Consider the following 20,114-nt stretch of genomic DNA (forward strand, 5'->3'; position numbering starts at 1 on the left):
AATGACTTTTGCTAATATTCAACAAATGCTGTTGGGAAAATCGATGTGCCTTTGGAAAGAAGTAAGCTTGGTCCCTAACTCATTTCTCACATTTATCAATAATTCTCAGACATCAGGGGCTGGCAAACTTCTTCTGGAAAGGGTCACAGAGTTAAACAGTTGAGGTTTTGTGGCGCGTAGTTTGTTTCATCTGTTCACCTCTGCCATCGTAGCACATAAGAAGCCAAAGGAATATGTAAACAAGTGTGCCTGTGGTCCAAGAAGACTGTGTTTATGGTCACTGATATTTGAATTTCATATGTTTAGAAAAATCTAATTTTCATGCCATGAAATATTCTTTGGTTTTCTTAAGCACTGAAAAATGTTAAAACAATTCTAACTTATGATGAGCCTTACAAAACAGGTGGTCTTGTAAGAGTCAGATGCGCTGCTGCCCAATAATCTACTGATCCTTAAGACAGAGATTGAAAAAACAACAGGAAAACACAGAACTAGAAAAAAACTCCGTCAGTGGTAACAGTAATGTGCTAAGTCTCTTCTGCTACTGCTGCTAAGTCACTTCAGTCGTGTCCGAATCTGTGTGACCCCATAGACGGCAGCCCACCAGGCTCCCTCGTCCCTGGGATTCTCCAGGCAAGAACACTGGAGTGGGTTGCCATTTCCTTCTCCAGCGCATGAAAGTGAAAAGTGAAAGTGAAGTCGCTCAGTCGTGTCAGACTCTTAGTGACCCCATGGACTCCAGCCCACCAGGCTCCTCCATCCATGGGGTTTTCCAGGCAAGAGTGCTGGCGTGGGGGTGCCATTGCCTTCTCTGTAAGTCTCTTCAGGTGGGCCCAACTCTTTGTAACTCTATGGATTGTAGCCCACCAGGCTCCTTTGTCCATGGACCTTTCCAGACAAAAATACCGGAGTGGGTGGCAATTTCCTTCTCCAGGGGATCTCCCTGATCCAGGGATTGAACCTGCGCCTCTTATGTCTCCTGCATTGGCAGGCAGGCTCTTCACCACTGCAGCCATGGTAATACAGCCTTAAATGGGAAGGTTAATAAACATGACACAGAACCAAGACGTCATAAAAAACTAATCAAGCTGGTTATCTGAAAATTAACATATTTTACATGATGAAGAAAAGACACTGTAAACATTCTTAGAGACACGCAACACAGAGGAGAACACAACACAAGAACATTCACAACAGACGGAGGATGAATGCCCCGACCTGCGGGGTGGCTGCCGAACACCCAAATGTGACCAGCCTAACCAAGGTGTGCAGCGAGTATAAACTGACTGCTAGATTTCAAAGACTTAGTACAAAGAAAAGGTAAAATAGCTCAAAGATGTCTGTATACTAATTACATATTGCAAAGATAATTTCAAATATATCGAGTTAAATGTTATTAAAATTAATTTCACCTGTTTCTTCTTACTTTTTAATGTGGCCATTAGAAAATTTAAATTACCCACATGGCTCACATATTTCTGTTGGACACTGCTGCCCCAAATGATAAAAGAGCCTGTGTAAACTGATAGGAAAAGGAGTAACTTGGTAGAAAGATGGACAAATGATTTAGTTATGCAATTTACAAATCTACAAATGGTAAATGAAAAGATAATTAACATCACTAGCCAAAAAAAAAAAAAACACCTACCCCAAAACCAAAAACCATTTTTCACCTATCAGACTGGCAAATAGTAAGACTGATACACTCCAAATTAACTAGGGCATGAGTAGTCTTATACTCTTAAAATAGCTTAAGTGGTTTCATCTTTGGAGGACAATTTGACATTCCTTGGAATTTACTCAACAAAAATGTATGGAAGTACTCAAAGATCTGTGTTGAGAATGTACAGTCTGGCACGGTTTTGTACAGCAAAATACTGCAAACAACCTAAATATCCAACAGCAGAGGATTACATAAGCAATGACAAGGCCATAAAATGGAATACCATGCAACCATAAAAAATCATTTTTCTCTGGGGATGAAATGAGAGAAAAGTGGAGAAGGTCCATTTTTAACTCTAGGCTATGTGTAAATTTTTATATTAAAAAAATATTTCCCTTACTTCACAATTAACTTCATGGTTAATTGATTATTTCCATTTTAAGAGAACTAGTCATCAAAGACCCTTGTCAACTTGACTCATTTTCCTGAAATTTCTAAAATAAGTAACCATTAATAAAATACAAGAGAGAGTAAGAATAGCTGGGGGATGGGAGAAACTATGTAAAACTAAAGGAGCTGTTTAGTATACATTGTGAATTCTAGGAACAATATTTAACTTGAAGGTATTTGTTACATTTAATTGAGAGTAAATGGAGATAATGTATGAGAGTTAATAATAAACCTTTCTCTCAATTTCATCATCCAGTCTTCTTAGCTCCATTTCACGCTGATCTTGTTGAAGCTGCAGGAGACGTCTTCTTGCAGCATCTTGTAAGTGCATTTCCTTTACTTTCAATTCTCTTCTCACAGCAGCTAGTCTTAAACACACAATACATCAAGAGGAAAAAAATAAAATCATTTCCGAATATGTATTTAAATGGAAAAATACTATGTTCCACAACAATGAAAGGCCTGAAACTTATTTTAGCCTGCTTTCCCATTTTAACTGGTGCCATCATAACATGGCTATTTTTCTAATACAATGAAAAGTGCTCAGTTAGAAAACAAATCTGCATTCATGAAAATGATAAGTGTACATGACTATAGCCAAATTATAGCTAAACTGGCTGTTTCTTCATTCTTAAATGTTCTCTTAACAGGTCTACTACTCAGACCACTTCAGTACAATTGATATCTTTTACCTGAGAAAAGAATGGCAAAAAATACTCCAATGTTACCAAAGACTATGATTATTCTTTTAGAATTTTTGCAGAAGGCTAATGGCTCAGTTCAGTAATTTTTTTTTAACCCACACCAGAAATCTGTTTCATAAAGTCCTATCCAAAAATAATCAATAAACACTTACAAAAGTGATTTTACCAATAATTAGGGTTAGTATTAACGCTTATCCCATAATCTTAATCAACTTAAACATTTTGCCTTATGTTTAAGGCAATACTTACTTTTGAATAGCATACTTCTGAATAAGCATTTAGTATTTCTTTCCCCATCCTCCAAAGTATGAAATGCACATGAGAATAGCATTCTGTTTCAATTTTTAAGTCTCATAGGTATGTTTAAAACACAATTTTTAAAAATTATGGAAAAAAATCACGCTCCTCTTTTAATTTTAAAATTTTCTGTAATTCTTAAAAATTGTGTTTTAAACATACCTGTGAGACTTAAAAATTGTCTGTTAATCTATGTGACTTAAAACGTGAAACATATTTACCCAGCACTGTGGTACAAGGCATTTGTGTCCACTGTAAAATAACATTTCTAAATAACAATATCCTTCAAGGTACCTTAGATCATGTATTTACTTCTGAATAATCAGAGCAAGTTATATCATACTCAGTATAGTTTTAGAATTACATTTTATTATAGGCCATTTTTTGGAAAAGTGTATTACAGTTTCTTTTTATTAACTTAAATATATGCTTAATGGAAATAGCAGAGTTGGGTAATGACATATATAGTGAAGCTATATATAATTTCTCAAGTGAAAAATGAAAGTAATACAAATTATTAAAATAACTCAGATGTCCAGCTTTCTTCAAAGTGCTAAACACACCTCTGTCTTTGCTGTGTCATCTTTTCCTCCTCTTGTAAGAGTATTTCTCTCCTTGCTTCCTCAGCTCTATGAAGCAGTTCCTGTTTTTGGCACCAAGCTTCATCTTCAGCTCTTTGCTGGTCTACTTCAGCTTGCATGTCTTCAACTGCCTGCCTAAGTTGATAATGTTTATTATTGTAACAAAAAGCAAACAAGGAAACAGTAATTTAAGTCCAAGAACAACTGCAACACAAAACGCACATCTGATTAACATGTAATTGTTTTACTTCTATATGCAAAAATATCTTTAAAGATATTTCCTTCAAACTCTGATTTTATGCAACTGCTTAATAATTTACATGTATTTTTCATAAAACCTTTATATTTATAAAAGATTTTGTTCTTATCAAAGAACAACCAGTATTACCTCTCTCTTAAGTAATCCAATTCATCATTCCGTATTCTTTCTCGTTCTTGTGTCTGATAGTCCACAATGAACTTGGGATACTGATTAAACACTGGATATTGCCCTTTTGTCAGTGCAACAAAAGCATCAAGCATGCTGTCCGGATGGATGTCAGTTGGTGTGGTATCCAGGAGACGATACACCTCTCTAATTACAGCACTTATATCCAGGTTATTCCGATGGTGAAAAAAATACTGTAAGAAAACTTTGTGATTAAATGGAGATTTATAGAGTAAGGCAATTATAGTCATGTTATATAAAAAATTATATAACAATTTATTCATTGAATAAAACAAATTTAAACATGTAAATGTGCATTTAGCTTTAAGAGGTTTTTTTTTTTTTTTGCAAATTCACTGACGCTTTTCTTAACTCAAGTTTTAAAATGAAGGTCCAGTTTCATATTCTCAAAAATGTAATAAAATTATACAACCATATTATGAAATTGTGAACTAACACTTCTCAAAAATGAAGGCTTCCTTTAAAGTAACAGACTGTTTCAACAACAAGACAAATTCTTCTACTAGAATTTATTTCTCTTCAAAATCCAAAATACAACCTAAACTAGCCTTTGAAAACAAGTTTGATTTTCAAAAAATATCTGATACTTTCCACATTACCTCGTTCCACTGGCAGATCTAAGTTCTAATAGACATACACACATACTTACATATATGAATGCATCCTGTGCTTGTGAAGTGAAAATAAAATTTGATAGGGACCACAAAATAAGTAACAAACAAGCAAAACCAACTTACTTCATCCTGTCTACCAAAAGAACCTCTTCACTTAAAAACTTCCTCCAATGCTTTCTTTCAGTCATTGTCCCACTAAGCCTCAAAATTCTCATAGTTACCATCCTGCATATGTAATAAACAACCAGATTATCACGGACCAGTTGGGTTACTGATAAGATCACGCAGAGAATGAACAACTACTCAATTGTTAAACATCCTTTAAATAGGCAAAAACCATGCAACTCCAATATTATCATGAAGCTATGATTCTAGGTGAGCAGTCAAGCTATAACTGACTGTAGCTATGTAAGGGCAAGGACGCAGTGGTATAACTTGTTCTCCACTCTATTCCTACCATCTGGCACCAGGACTTGGTGCAGGACAGCACTCAATAAATAAGACGGGTTTTTTTAGTTGAAACAAATGAAATTTGAGAACTATGACTTAACAAGGATATGTACCTCAAAATCATCTTTACGCTTACAGTTGAGCAAAGGTGCTCGAGAACATATGTTGTAGGCCACAACAGTCATCAGGAGGAATGAAGGATGGTTGGAAAAGACATTATCAAATAATTTGAGCCACTCCTCTCTTGTCAGTACTTCTGAGAACATAGTTTCAAGAAGAGGCCATGCATACAGCTAAAATAAATAAGAAAAAAAAATGTAATAGTTCTTGAGAGAAAAGTCATAACAGTCATTGCTAATGTGCTCATGTTTGGTTTAGATACTAAAATCATTATATTAAGAACATAATTATGAAAAGAACTACCCTAATTTGGGTTCTTCTTTATAGACTTTCAGGAAAGCAGTTTAATGAAGAAAAATAATGGAATATTGTTAAAAATATAACTAGTATTTTTTTATTATAGACTTTCAAGAAAATAGTTTTATTTATACCAGAACCAATGTTAACTTCCAAAGTAAGCGATGCTATTCTAAAAACCTTACACTTCTTACCTGGGAAGTTACATCATGATTTATGAAGTGTTGCAGGAGTTCCTTGTCATGAAATGCCAAAACATTTTCTATCATACTAAGAATATTGATAGGAGGATTAGGAAAATATTCAAACCAGTGTTGACACCAATTGACTATGAAGAAAAAAATTGAAAATTTATCTTTACCTTTCTGTATCATTATAGAGTTTTGCAGTTTTTAAATGTATCCACTTTTATGTCCTCAATATGCCCATTAATAAAGAAAACATGACTCTTTAAGTTCTAGAACAATAGATTTTATACCTACATCACGTTAACATGGTATTTTAAGTTTACAGAAGTTTTCCAGTTTCTTCAGAGCCAGTCAATGAGAAAGTGTCAATTAAACAAACGAACCTTCCCGAAGTATTCTTTTTTTTTTTTTGGTAGCTACAAGGCTCTGGTTCCTGCTCACCTGCGAGCGACCTGTATTTAGATTTCCCCTGGTTAACAAAATGACCCTCCTAAAAGAGGTCCCTATTTAAGTCTTTGATACATGTGATCAATGTTAAATGGCAATCTCAAACAACTAAAATTCATACCTAATTAAGAGTCCCATTTCTAGAAGACTGTTCTGTAGCCATGGTAACAGGTAACCACCAAGGTCTGGTTTTAAATCTAACTGATCAATCAACAACTTATTTCAGTAAACATGACTTTGAAAACCAACCAATCAGTGACAGCAGCAGCAGTATCCTCTGAAAGTCAGCCAAGAGAAAGGAGAATTGATTCTGCTGAAGAGGCTTCTAAGGCTGACTTTTAAACCCACTCTCACTTAATAACCAGCACAACCCCCAAAACAGTCTTTTCCAAAAAAAGCTCAGTAAGATGATCATTTTTGCTCAGTGAATCTATGTCTAACCACCTCAGCTCTATGTAATTATTAAATTCTGATTTTCTATTTTAAATACTGAGCTGTGGCTTCATGTTTTGCTAAGATCTTTCTCAAATTAGCAAGTGAAGGGTCTGATCAGAATACCGGATTAATAGTTTATACAGTCCTTCCAATTCTAGAATTCCATTATTTCATTTATTAGTTAAGACTTAGATTTGAATTAATAGTTGTCATAAATAAAATCTTGCAAAGACTAAGCTTTATAAGAAGCATTTTAGCTTCTTTAACTGCTGCTTTTGGGGGTGGGTATTTTTCTTGTATTTTAACTGCTGCTCTTAATAAGTCAACTTTAAAAGAAAAACCCAGTTCAGCAACATATCCTTAGGTAAACACCTAGAGTGTCCTAGACACTGCTTGTTCCGGGAATTTTAAAACACCACGCACATACCCAAAGCCCTCTTATATCTAAGCGTCATCAACAGAACAGCTGTTTTCAATTAAGCAAGAGGGCACTCCTGTTTTATACAGTAACTGTCTCTTCTATTCTGCTGGGTGCCACCACACAGAAGGAGACCTAGAGACAGCACTGACCGAGAGCAGAATAGAGACATGATCACTGCATGGAGGTCCTTCACTAAACCTGAAGCATTTCCTCCCGGTTATAAGAGGAACCCTAAAGAGTGATTAAAACTGAGTGATCAACATACTCCAAATTATACACAGAAGTAACTATATCCTTCACAAGTCCTTCTTGGCCCCAACTAGACTGTAACCTGAAAGTCAAAGCAATGGCTTGTCCCCAAACAGGGCTAACATTTGGTTGAAGCTCAGTCTACTGAATAGAACTAGTCTGAAACCCTTGATGAAAATCCCTAGCTACTCATGCTGTCATGGATCTCCTAGATTTAGATTGCATGTTTAGAAGAGAAAAATCAATTTCCTTAGTATATAGTCATGTGTTAGCTACGTAACAAGATTTTACTGGAAGTAAAAAAACACATAGTTGTGCATGCCTACCTAAATTAGATATAATCTATCTTTCTTATGGTAAAATATAATTTGCCATTTTAACTATTTTAAGCGCACTGTTCAGTGATGTTAATTTTATTCACAATGTTGTGCAACCATCACTATTTCCAAAATCCTTTCCCAAGAGCAATTCTGTACCTACTCAGTGCTGACTTCTCATTTCCACTCCGCTCCAGCCCCTGGTAACTTCTAATCTACTTTCTGTGCCTTTTGAAATTCCACATAAATCTATCCTGTGTCTAGCTTATTTCACTAAGCATGTTTTCAAGGTTCATCCACGCTGTATAGCATGTGTCAGAATGTCACTGTTTTTGAATAATATCCCGCTGTCCTTGCGATCCCATGGACTATACAGTCCCTTGAATTTCTCAGGCCCAATACTGGAGTGGGTAGCCATTCCCTTCTCCAGGGGAATCTTCCCAACCTAGGGATCAAACCCAGGTCTCCTGCATCGCAGGTGGATTCTTTACCAGCTAAGCTACCAGGGAAGCTCGCATATATACACATATGGTTTATCCATTCATCCATTAATAGACACTTGGGTTGTACCTATCTTTTGGCTATTTAAGACTAAATAGCCAAACATTCATATACAAGTATATATTTGAGTTTCTGTTTTCAGTTCTTGGGGGGATATCCCTAGGTGTACTATTGCGGGGTTATACAGAAATTCTGTAAATAACTTTCTGAGGAACCGCCAAGCTGTTTTCCAGTGACTGCACCATTTTACATTTCTATCAGCAAAGTACGAAGGGTTACAATTTTTCCACATCCATGCCCAACACTTGTTATTTTCTTTTTCAAGACTATAGCCATCCTAGGAGGTGTGACGTGGTGTCTTGCGTGGTTTTGATTTGCATTTTTCTAATGACTAATGATCCTGAGCATCTTTTCATGGGCTCACTAGCCACTGTACATCTTCTATGGAGAAATGTCTCTTCAAGTCCTTGTCCATTTTCAAACTGGATTGTCTGTCTTTTGTTATTGTTTGTTTTCCATTTAAAACTCTCAGTGTTATTAGCAGGGCAAACTAGTACAATCTCTTTGTAGAATCAATTACAATATTCATATTTTATAATACCATCCTGGGGCTCCACCCAAAATAAATTATTATAAATTTATGAGCTTGAAGCTAGTCACAAAATTGTTATTTTTAATACATAAAAATTAGAAACAACCTGAATGTCCAACAATAAAAGATTAAATAGAACATGTACATTATGGAATATTACAATACAGGATAAAATGTCTAGGAAGTTTACACAAATAAGAGAAGTGTATATAATGCATTAAATACAAGTAGTATAATTATAAAAACAACCCCCCTAAAAGTCTAACAGTTGGGGGATACATTTTATGGTATACCTATAAGAGGAAATACTATAGGCAAGAAATTATATTTTAGAAGATATTTAATGATTTGGGGGAAATGCTCTTATAAGAAATTCACAAATATATTATCAAGACTCTCTAAAGAAGAGGAATATTCATAACTTTTCTTTTGTAAATTTTCTTATATTTTCTCCAATGATTGGTAAAAATTTATTAAAGCAAATACAACAGAATAAATGAAAAACTGTCAAGAGAAATATACTAAAATACTCACAAGATGTATGCTGGGATATTTTAATTTCTACTTTTCAGAATTTTATTGTTATAGTTGAGTGCTTATCTCCTTTGTACAATAAAAATACATATAAAATTGGTTATTTTTGTTAAACCAGGCTTGGTTTAACTTGGATCCAGTTTATTAACCATTTAGTTGACCTGATCTTATTTATATAAAAAAATGACTCACTTTTTAGTGTATTAGTAGATAATGATGAAGCAGTAAACATATGGGAGTGCAAGCTATAGGTTCTGACTGCCTGGGTTCAGATTCTTATTCTACCATTAGCCTAGTCATGGAGCTCAAGCTCTCTTCATCTACAAAAAGGAGATAATAATGAATAACACCTACCTCACAGGAGTCCTGTAAGAGTTAAGTGAGTTAAGAAAGGCAAAACCCTGAGAATGGTACCCGGCACACACAAAGTTCTCAGTAAAGGTAACAACCAAAGGATGATGAGAACAGGGCTAACGGTCAGCACGTGCCACGTCCAGCATCGTGTGCTGAATGCCTCACATCCTTACTGCACTCTTCTGAGCAATAACTGACTTCCTATTAGTGAAGCACCAGCTTCCTTCTAACAAAATCTAGCCTGTAACAATATCATCTAAAATGCAACCATCTAAATTTTATTTAAGTAAAAAGGTTTATTTTTGTGTTAATGTCCAAACTGTCCATGCTCTGGGTCTATCTCACGCTAGATTTGTTAAACATTGCAAGATGAAAAGATATCAGGAAAAGGTACAAGTATCTACTCTTGGTTTCGTTTTCCACTTACTTATAAGCGTAGCAACAACTTCAAAACAGATGAGCTGGTTGTTCTGGAACAATTTTACAAATGGAAATGCCAGAAGTGGAAGATACGGTGTGTCACTAAAAATGGTGGACCAGTGAGCTAATGCAGAGAGGGTTCTGTGAATAAAATAAGGAAATAAAGACCAGAAAAGCTTGTAAAGTGTATTATTCACTAAATAATATATTCAGATTATAAAAAATGATACAGAAGATAAATCTGGTGAAACCTGGATATGCCTGTTTTCCCACAATGAGACTGAGGATATAAACTTTTGGCAAGAATACCACGAAAGTGATGTGCAATAATACAGAGGTAAGATTTTTATTACTGGTAATTTTAAATTTGATTACTTGGTTAAGAAGGTGTCTGCTAAGTTTCTCTACTATAAATCACTATTTTCCCCATTTGTAAGTAATAAGTACCTTGGGGTAGATATACATTGCTGCAAAATACTGAACATACCTCTGTAATACTCTGAGTAGCTTCCTGCTTTTGATGGGGTATTTCTTCTGAAGGTTGAGAAATGCCACATGAATGCCTTTATCTATAAGGTTACTAAATGCTGTATGATTTTCAGGCAGCTGTAGCAGCGAGCGCCAAATGAACATTCTGAAATTAAAACATAGTTTTAACCAAGAAAAACTGCAGGGATAAGACTGATTTAACATGTAAGAATTTAAATTTTACCTGTATTTCGTTGGAAATTCACCATAGCCTTTTAATAAGATTTGTAAACGCTTTTTGTTTAATCCATCTGACAACTCATTCTATAAAGAGAAAAAAAATAGTATCAATAAGTCCACTGTGGCTTTCTAACTTCAGAACACAATCACAGTAAAAAATATTTTATATCATGGGACTCTCTCCATACATACAAAATCTTTCTCTCTCCTGAGTGTGTACATACACAGCACACAGTTTATGACCTATTATTTACCCTATTATAGGGTCTGACCAACTTTTTCTGTCAACAATCAGAGAGTAAATATTTTAGGTTTCAGGTCAAAAGGCAAGATCAAGGATATTACACAGACACTTATATAGATGCCTATACAATCATTTAAAATGCAACCATTTAATAATGTAAAAATCGTTCTTAGCTGGGCTTCCCTGATAGCTCAGCTGGTAAAGAATCCACCTGCAATGCAGGAGGTTCTGGTTCGATTCCTAGGTTGAGAAGATCTGCTGGAGAAGGGATAGGCTACCCACTCCAGTATTCTTGGGCTTCCCTTGTGGCTCAGCTGGTAAACAATCAGCCTGCAACGCGGGAGACCTGGGTTCGATCCCTGGATTGGAAAGATCTCCTGGAGAAGGGAAAGGCTACCCACTCCAGTATTCTAGCCTAGAAAATTTCACGGACTGTGTAGTTCATGGGGTCGCAAAGAGTCGGACATGACTGAGCAACTTCCACTTCATCCTTAGCTTGAGCAGCCAGGGTTCCCAGCACCCAAGCCCATGGGCTGCCATTTGTTAATCCCTGTAGCAAGAACAATGCATTCTAATATCTTCCTCCTTCTCTTGCTCTTTTTTCACTTTTATTTTTAATTCAATTTTTATCATAATGGGAAAATGTTTTATAGACTTAAGAATCATAAACCCATATGTATAGAGTATTTCATTTAAGCTTAACCATACAAAGCACAAGAAACCTTCTGGCTTCCTTTCTTTGAAGAAATGGAAAGGTCAGTAGAAGCTCCCCAACTTGCTCAAGGTCATAGGTCTGTTAAGTGTTAGTTCAAGACTCAAAGCCAGATTTTCTGACTTAGTTCAGTGCACTTTTTACCATAAGAAACAGGTAATCCAGTGTAAGAGCGAGGTGAGGGGCAGCCTGAGATGACAGTGAATGAAGATTTCCCATTTGAGTGCCATGGACCAGACGTCGAGGGCAAGTAGCCCAGACTGGAGCAACAAGACCCATGAAAGAGACATGTTCACTGCTCATCACCAAGACATCTGCTGCCACTGACACCTCTTTAAACAAAGGACAGATGCCCAGATGAACTGGCCTGAGTTTCATCCTCTTGTCTCAACCATGAGCGGATGAAGTCCCTACTTCCTTTCTGTGTCCTGAAGCCATGATTAGCTGAGCACACGCATTTCACCCATAGAAGGGACCTACTTTGACCCACCATTTAGAGCTGGCTAAGGGTTTCCAAGGTGGTGCTAGTGGTAAAGAACCTGCCTGCTAATGCAGGAGACATAAGAAACCTGGGTTCAGTCTCTGGGTCAGGAAGATCCCCTGGAGGAGAACACAGCAACTCACTCCAGTATTCTTGTCTGGAGAATCCCATGGACAAAGAAGCCTGGCGGGCTACAGTCCAGAGGCAGACACGACTGAAGTGACTTAGCACACACACACGGGTTTTTAGAAGCCACCTGCTCTCTGACACATGTCTGTGGGCCTTCCACCTGTAATCCAGATCGAGTGTGGCCAGATGCCCTGATTGTGGTGTCACTTTTATTTCCCACAAGTCAGTCATGACTGCCCACTCATTTTCCCAGGAAAGGCTCCTGTAAACGTTCAGGAAAGCTCAAGCCAGACTATGTCTCAGATACGCCATTCAGCTCCTTTTCTCACTAGTGCATTCAACTCATAGGGTCAATATTCCCCATTCTTTACACAGCTAGCTCGGTGCCTGCTACTTAAACTAGGCAATATTTTGTTTAGGGCTACATTGTAGAAGTGATAAAACTACAAAGAAAACCAAGGACATAATTAATGCAGAAGTGGGGACAATGGTCACATCTGTGGGACAGGGAGAAAAATGTGATTGGGGACAACCACACAGGGGACTCCAAAGCTACTGATAACACTCTATTTCTTAACGTGGATATGAGTAGGTCCCGAAGAGATTTCATGTGGCAGGACTGCTACCCTTGAAAAGGCCTACAGGTTGGCCCTTGTCTGGTGTCCGTATACCTGGGTTTTCAGGAAGTTTCCACCCTCCTCAGAACCAGTGGGAGCAGCTCATTGTGCCTAACCCGTACAGTGTGGTTTAAGCTGATCACCTGCTTTCCGTGTGGAGTTGTTGTGTGGAGTTTTGTAATGTACTACACAGGGGGTACCTATAACCAGCTTCCAGTAAAAACCCTGAGCACTGAGTTTCTACTGAATTTCCCTGGTAGACAACACTTTACACATTCCTCTTTTGATACAAGCTTCACTTTTTAAAACTGCTTATAGCAGAAAAGAGGCTGTCAAAATTAATGTGAAAAACACCAACAGCTGGTAAGAACATGAAGCGACTAGAACCCTCAAATACCTCATGGTGAGAATATGGATTGTTTAAATCAACCACCTGGGAAACTCTGACAGTATTTACTAAAGCTGAACATATGCATAGCCCATAAGCCAGTAATTCCATTCCTACGTTTATACCCAACAAGAGACACATCCTTATGTTCACCAAAGATGTACTAAAATGTTCACAGTAACACTGTTTCTCGTAGCAAAAAAAAAAAACTAGAAAACTACTCAGATGCCTACCAACAGCAGAATGGATAAAGCAGTCATGGCTTATTCATACCAGGGAATTCTATACAGATACAGAATGGTTTATGACCACATGGATCTCTCAGATATGATGCATGAAAGAAGCCAGACAGAAAAGAGTACCAACTAAATGACCCAATGACCATAAGCACAAAAGGGGCAGAACTAATCTAAGGTGTTAAAAGACAGGAGATAGTTATCCTTGGGGCGAAGTGCCTGATCCTTGGGGCGAAGTGCCTGGAAGGGAGAAGTGGAGGGCCTTCGAGGGTGCTGGGAAAGGTCCTTTTTTTGATCTGGGTACTGACAGTGCAGGTGTATTCAGTTTGTAAAAATGTACTGAGCTCTCCATTTGTATGTATGTGACTGACTGATTTACTATTAATAAAAAGTTTTAAAAGTTCCTGAAAATGCTAGCAGTTTCTCTACTGTTATAATTTTCTTTCAATTCCAGAAAATAAGGAATATACAAAAAAAAAACCCCTATAAAGAAGATAATAAAACTGACTGAAATAGGTAATTCTATTAGTAACTCAGTCTTTCCTATAGAGTTTTAAAAATAATACATAAGTACCCCTATCTTTTTAAAAGTGGCTCAGATGGTAAAGAATTGGCCTGCAATGTGGGAGATCTGGGTTCAGTCCCTGGGTTGGGAAGATTCCCTGGAAGGAGGGCATGGCAACCCACTCCAGTATTCTGGCCTCGAGAATCCCCATGGACAGAGGAGCCTGCAGGCTACAGTCCATGGGGTCTCAGAGTTGGACACAACTGAGTGACTAAGCACACAGATAATCAAACATATAGTTCTTGTAGCTTGCTTTTTATATTTAACATACTACAATCATTTCCCTTTCCTCTTAAATATTCTTAGATTTCTACTATAAAGCTCTACCATAATTTATATTGATTAGTTACCTAATGGTGGACATTTTGGTTGCTTCTAAGTTTTTCTTGAATAAATCACACACACACAAATTCTGAAGAACAATTTGGCTACTATGAAAATTTTTATGCACATGCTCTTACTTAAAAATTCTTCTACAGATATGTTTGTGCAAATGTTCAAAGAATAGCCACTGCATCACAGAATGTATTAACAGAAGACTAATATTACAACTTAAATGCCAGTGAGCAGAGTTCTAGTGAGATAAATTCATGTATATCCATAAATGCAATACTACGCAAATATATTTAACTGCTGTAGCACTATCTGCACTAATATAGTCAATCTGTTAAATGATAAGAGCAAGTTATAAAACAGTAATACAGTATGACTCCATTTATTAAAAATATTTAAAGGTAACAGACAGATATATATGTATATATTTATACACAGAAAATTTCAGAAAGATGAACAATTATTAACGATGATCACCTCTGGGGAGTGCCAGGAATTTATACTTTTGGGTTTTGTCCCTTTACAGCCTTCTATGACAGATAACTGCTAATCCAAGAGACAAGTGTAATTTTAAGTTTTCTAGGAACCATGTTAAAAAAGTCACAAGCACAGGTAAAAAATTAAATTTAATAATTTAACCCAATGTAATAAAAATATTATCATTTGAACATACAATCAGCATATTATTAATATGATGCTTTTCCTTCTTTAGGCGTAGGAAATTAAGTACAAACTACTATACATAATAAGCTTGTTATATATATAATAGTATAGATATGTAACAAGATATACAGCACAGAGAATATAGCTAATATTTTACAATAGCTTTAAATGGAGTATAATCTATAAAAATACTGAATCACTATTTTGTCCTAATATAAAACTGTAAATGAGCTATACTTCAATTTTTAAAATATTTTACTTTCTTTTGCTCATAATAAAATTTCAGTATCTGATGTGCACTTCACACATACACCACATTTCAAATCAGTCCAGCCACTTGTGACTAGTGGCTACCATATTGGACAGTGAAATTCTATACTGTTTGACTTTAAAAAAAAGTATGCATTAATTTTATATTAAAAAGGCTTTTAAATTTTATATTAAAAAGTTTTACAAAGCATGTTATAATTTCAGTTACCACTTTCTACTTTTCTAAAATTTTCCTTTTAATTCTTAAGGAAGAACGATAATGGACTAGGAATCATGAGACGTGCTTACAGCAGAGTCATGAGAAATGAAGAGTTTAATACATTCTTACCTCTTTCTTTTCAAGACTGCCAGTCAGGTCTTGTTTCAATATTCTGGTCTGTATTTTGCTCTCCCTTGATTTCACTGGCCGCTGCACTCTTCCTGATGTCACTTTCACCTTAAGATCACCAGAATTCCCTTTCTTCTTAGGCAAATCCTCAATCACTTTCACTAAAGGAGGAGGTGGCTAAAAGGGAGGGAAAAAAATCCAGTGGCTATCTTTAGAAAATAGACCTGAAAACATAGTATTTAAAAATTTTATTTTGGTCAACTTAATACTGTGCCTTGATACAAAAAGTATAAATAAAGTGTCCAAGAATGTTTCCTTGTTGACTAATGAGTCAAAGCAAATTTCTGCCAAATTCCTTTGAGGAACACAATAAAGATCTTGATTAACAAAGATAAATAGAACTGAATGATTCCTTGAAAGCTGGCCTTAAGTCATACAGTATCAATCCATCTTTTATACCTGCACAATAAAAGTTTGTAGTACTGGAGTAATCTGTAGCCCATGGCCCTCTAAAAGGCTGATAGAAGCAGCCTAGCATTCTCTGGGCTCCAGTGAAATTTCTTTCGAGGGAAACTGTCACGTGATTTTCCTCTGACAGCACAGCACCCCTGCCTCTGTCCTTGGTTACATTTTCTAACTTACACGGAGATGGCTGTCAGTCCCTCAACTGCATCAACAGCTTCAGAGCCCGTGTGCAGACAGCACGGCTTAGACGCCAAACCCTCATTTTGATGGGGCTTATCAAATAGGAAGATAAGCCTTCAACAACTTCAGCTTCCTTGACTAAGACATTTCCTTCATGAATAACACCTTCTTTGAAATAAAACGATCATCCTTGTTCAAAGGAAATGAGCAGGTAAAGAACCTCTGGTTTTCTGAGTTCCAAACATGATTAAAGTACAATGACTTTCACAGGGTGTTTAAATGTTTGAGACCATTATGGCCGAGTGTTTCCTTAGTAATTAGCCCAGACCCAGATCAAAGACAGATGGATTTGTGTTTTTTAGATAAATTTTTCTTGAAGTCAAAGTGGCAATGCCTCTTATATGAGAACATGAGGAAAAACCCAGAAGTCCAAATGAACATATTAGATTTCCAAAAAACACAAATTATATGCATCACCTTGAATCAAGCTGTCATGAAAGCCAGAACACTGTGCTTCCATGATGACGTACAATGGAAATAAATCACCACTCTGGGAAAGCTTTGACGCAGAAAGCAAACTTTTTTGACCTCCTCCTCCCTCACCCCCAAAAGAAATAAGTAGAACAAGGCAAACATTCTGACTCTTTTTAAACAACAGACTATAAAAAGACTACTTTGAGGTTTCAAACAAAACTTTTTCTCATGTTGCCTTCAAAAGTTCAGGACTTCTGCTTTTGAAGGAGCAGCAGTTGCTCACTTAGTTGCTAAGTTGTGTTTGACTCTTTTTATGAGCCCATGGACTGTAGCCCACCAGGCTCCTATGTCCATGGGACTTTCCTGGCAATAATACTGGAGTGGGTTGCCATTTCTTTCCCCAGGAGATCTTCCTGAATCAGGAATCAAACCCGTGTCTCCTGCATTGGGAGGCGGATTCTTTACTACTGAGCCACCTGGGAAGCCCCTTGCTTTTGAAATTTGCACCTATTATAGGAGACCAGGAAAACATCCCCTGTTGTCAGTTACAGTATGTATGACACGTAACACTGTGAAGTGTATAAGAGTAGGTAATGCAATAATATATATGGCACTGCTACTGTACTTTTGTTTTTAAATTATGAAAAGTATTTAAAGTTTTAACTGTATCAGTAAGGGGTTTTAAAAATAGTGGTTTTCTAGGATACATTATTATTTATTCACATCTGAAAGAATATAAGAATAATGCAAAATATAGTAGCAATAGCTCTGACCAAAGAAAAAGTACAGTGACTACCTACTCTATGATTCAACTCTTTGTCTATGAAATGCAATTAATAGTGGTCTGACTTCTGAAAACTCCCCATCTTTAACATCCTTGAACTATCTTCTAACCTCAGTCCATTCTTCTAAATCATTATTAAAATACTAATTCTAGTACCGCATTTTTCATAGTTCTTGCATCAAAGAATCTCCCAAAAGTTGGAGCCTGAGATATGACCTGAATTGCCACACCTCAGGAGTGTTGAAACTTCACCACAGAAATAGGAATTAGCTTACTTACTATCAGCAGAATACCAGAAATTCTTCAATGGCAAGAAAATAGGACTTGAAGGAATGGGACATGGTTAGTAAGTTTTGTATAAACCTGGCCATTTTTTAAGCCTGCAATAGCCATAGAGACACTGGAATCCTACTTCTGTTATAAGCTAGCTTTTCATCAATCTGATCTCAATTTGCTTAACAAATAACAGAGAGGAAGCCAATGACATGTTTATCTTGGTTTTTCTCAGATCTCTTGTTCTGTTAATAACGTTTATCTAGCTCTTATATATCCAGCTAGGCTGACAACTCTCATTAAGTGCAAATGTTATTAAAATTTTTTAAGTCTCCAAGAATAGTAGAGTATAATTACATGTTTAAAGAAAATGTATTCACATGTGCACCTGCCACATACACAATTCTCATTATTCGCAGTAGTTATGTTTTACAGAGTTGCCACAACGCTGAGTTACTGAAAACTGAATTTCACCAGCAGACAGATTCACAAATAGAATCTGTGAATATGCAGGTTGACTGTATACATTTATACACATAGAAAAAAATACTCGGTAGGCATATGTTTCAAAATCATCTGAGAATGGTTAGACTTACTGAATTATTTGCTTATCTGTATCTTTTGCTTTTTCTCTGTAATAAGAACTTCTTACTGATACACGCATTTGTAGGGCAACAGAGACACAGACATAGAGAACAGGCTTGCGGACACAATGGGGAAAGGAGAGGGTGGGACAAACTGAGAGAACAGACTGAAGCCTGTGCATTACCATATGTAAAACAGCCAGTGCGAATGAATTTACTATAGGACACGCTCTGTGGCGTCGTAGAGGGGTGGGGCGGGGTGGGAGGTGGGAGGGACGGTCAAGAGGGAGGGGACACAGGCGTATCTACAGCTGATTTCATGTTGATGTATGGCAGAAACCAGCACAACACTGCAGAGGAATTATCCTCCAAATAAAAATAAATAATTTCTTTCTTAAAAATATTCCCCTCCCCACCCCAGAAAAGAGAAGGAAACAATCTGTTATTTGATGCAACAAGCCAGAGAAATTCTAGATTACCATAAGAGAAGGGGGAAGTATATTTCAGATGAAATGTGTAGGGGAACAACAGATGTAGAAATGCACACGGTGTCTACAAGGGATAGTAAGGAAGTAGAAAGCACAGGGAAACGTGCTAGGTAGAGAAGACAATAGAGAAGATTTTGAGAGGCAGGAGAAGAGTCTGGACTTAATGCAAGAGGCAAAGGAACAGAGGCCACAAGAACAGCGTTAGTTTAGATGATGAAAGTCTTATTTTAGAAAAATAGTATGTGGAAGATGATTGATGAGGAGGGGCAGGCACCGAGGGCTCTGAGTTTAGGTGTATTTATTGAGATTACTATTATTCGAGAGCAGTCAGTGAGCACCAAGACAAGGATGGCCGAGATGGCGAACAGGTGGCCCACGTACAGACATTTCAGATTCCAGGAGTACATAACTTAGTATTGACTCAATTCGGGAAAGAGAGGAATAGATACAGTCACAGGTGCTCCAAGGTGTCTAGCCTGCAAGAGGGGAAGAAAGAGAAAAAAAGGAACAGACTGGGACTGCGGACCTTTTTCAGGAAGCAGATCGGGGGGTACCTCGAATGGGACAGGGACAACAAACAGAGGCCTTTGACAAAGGCAGCAGTTTAAGAATGGAGCATAGGTGAGCAAAGTCTGGAGATGTGGCTTTGGGAGTAAGAGCGAGAAAACATATCCAGAAAAAGGGATAATGGTGCAAGAAAGTTAAAAAGTTGTAACAGAGCTTTTATTTTTGACGATACATTTAAATCTTAAAAGAAAAAAGGGAAGTTTACTTGATAACATACCTTATTTATTTCTTTCGTTAAAGTCTGAACTGAGTATATGTTCAGACTGCCATTTTCCATAATAGATGCAATGTACCGTCCATGTGGGCTAATTACTGATGAGCTAATTCCATCATCAAGGCTCCCAATTTCAAAGAGAAGTTTACAAGTCTGTATATTAATAAATCTCATAATACCATCCTGACTTAGCACTCCAAGAACCTAAGAGTAGAGAGAAACAACATGTGAGTTCCTAAAACACATTTAAAATTCAAGTCTCAGATGTTAACTTGACCTATTATGGTGACCATTTTACAATATATACATACAAATACTAAGTCATCTTG

The 20,114-nt window shown here is 36.8% G+C and overlaps 1 protein-coding gene across 10 annotated transcripts in view; it reads right to left on the reverse strand.

The window, feature by feature from the left end:
- Positions 1-20,114, reverse strand: part of TBC1D31 (TBC1 domain family member 31) — a 62,606-nt gene that overhangs the window by 16,253 nt on the left and 26,239 nt on the right. For 9 of the 10 annotated variants that reach the window (XM_068983530.1, XM_068983526.1, XM_068983527.1 and 6 more), the window contains 10 exons: positions 19,789-19,989; positions 15,757-15,933; positions 10,795-10,874; positions 10,570-10,716; positions 10,090-10,223; positions 5,819-5,952; positions 5,321-5,500; positions 4,084-4,316; positions 3,678-3,830; positions 2,346-2,481 (listed from right to left, as the gene is read on the reverse strand). In XM_068983530.1, coding sequence (XP_068839631.1) covers positions 2,346-2,481; positions 3,678-3,830; positions 4,084-4,316; positions 5,321-5,500; positions 5,819-5,952; positions 10,090-10,223; positions 10,570-10,716; positions 10,795-10,874; positions 15,757-15,933; positions 19,789-19,989 — 1,575 coding nt within the window. The remainder of the gene's footprint in view (positions 1-2,345; positions 2,482-3,677; positions 3,831-4,083; positions 4,317-5,320; positions 5,501-5,818; positions 5,953-10,089; positions 10,224-10,569; positions 10,717-10,794; positions 10,875-15,756; positions 15,934-19,788; positions 19,990-20,114) is intronic. The other variant, XM_068983532.1, reaches the window with a different exon arrangement.

This window comes from Capricornis sumatraensis, chromosome 11 (assembly GCF_032405125.1).
Source record: "Capricornis sumatraensis isolate serow.1 chromosome 11, serow.2, whole genome shotgun sequence".
Classification (NCBI taxonomy): Eukaryota; Metazoa; Chordata; class Mammalia; order Artiodactyla; family Bovidae; genus Capricornis; species Capricornis sumatraensis.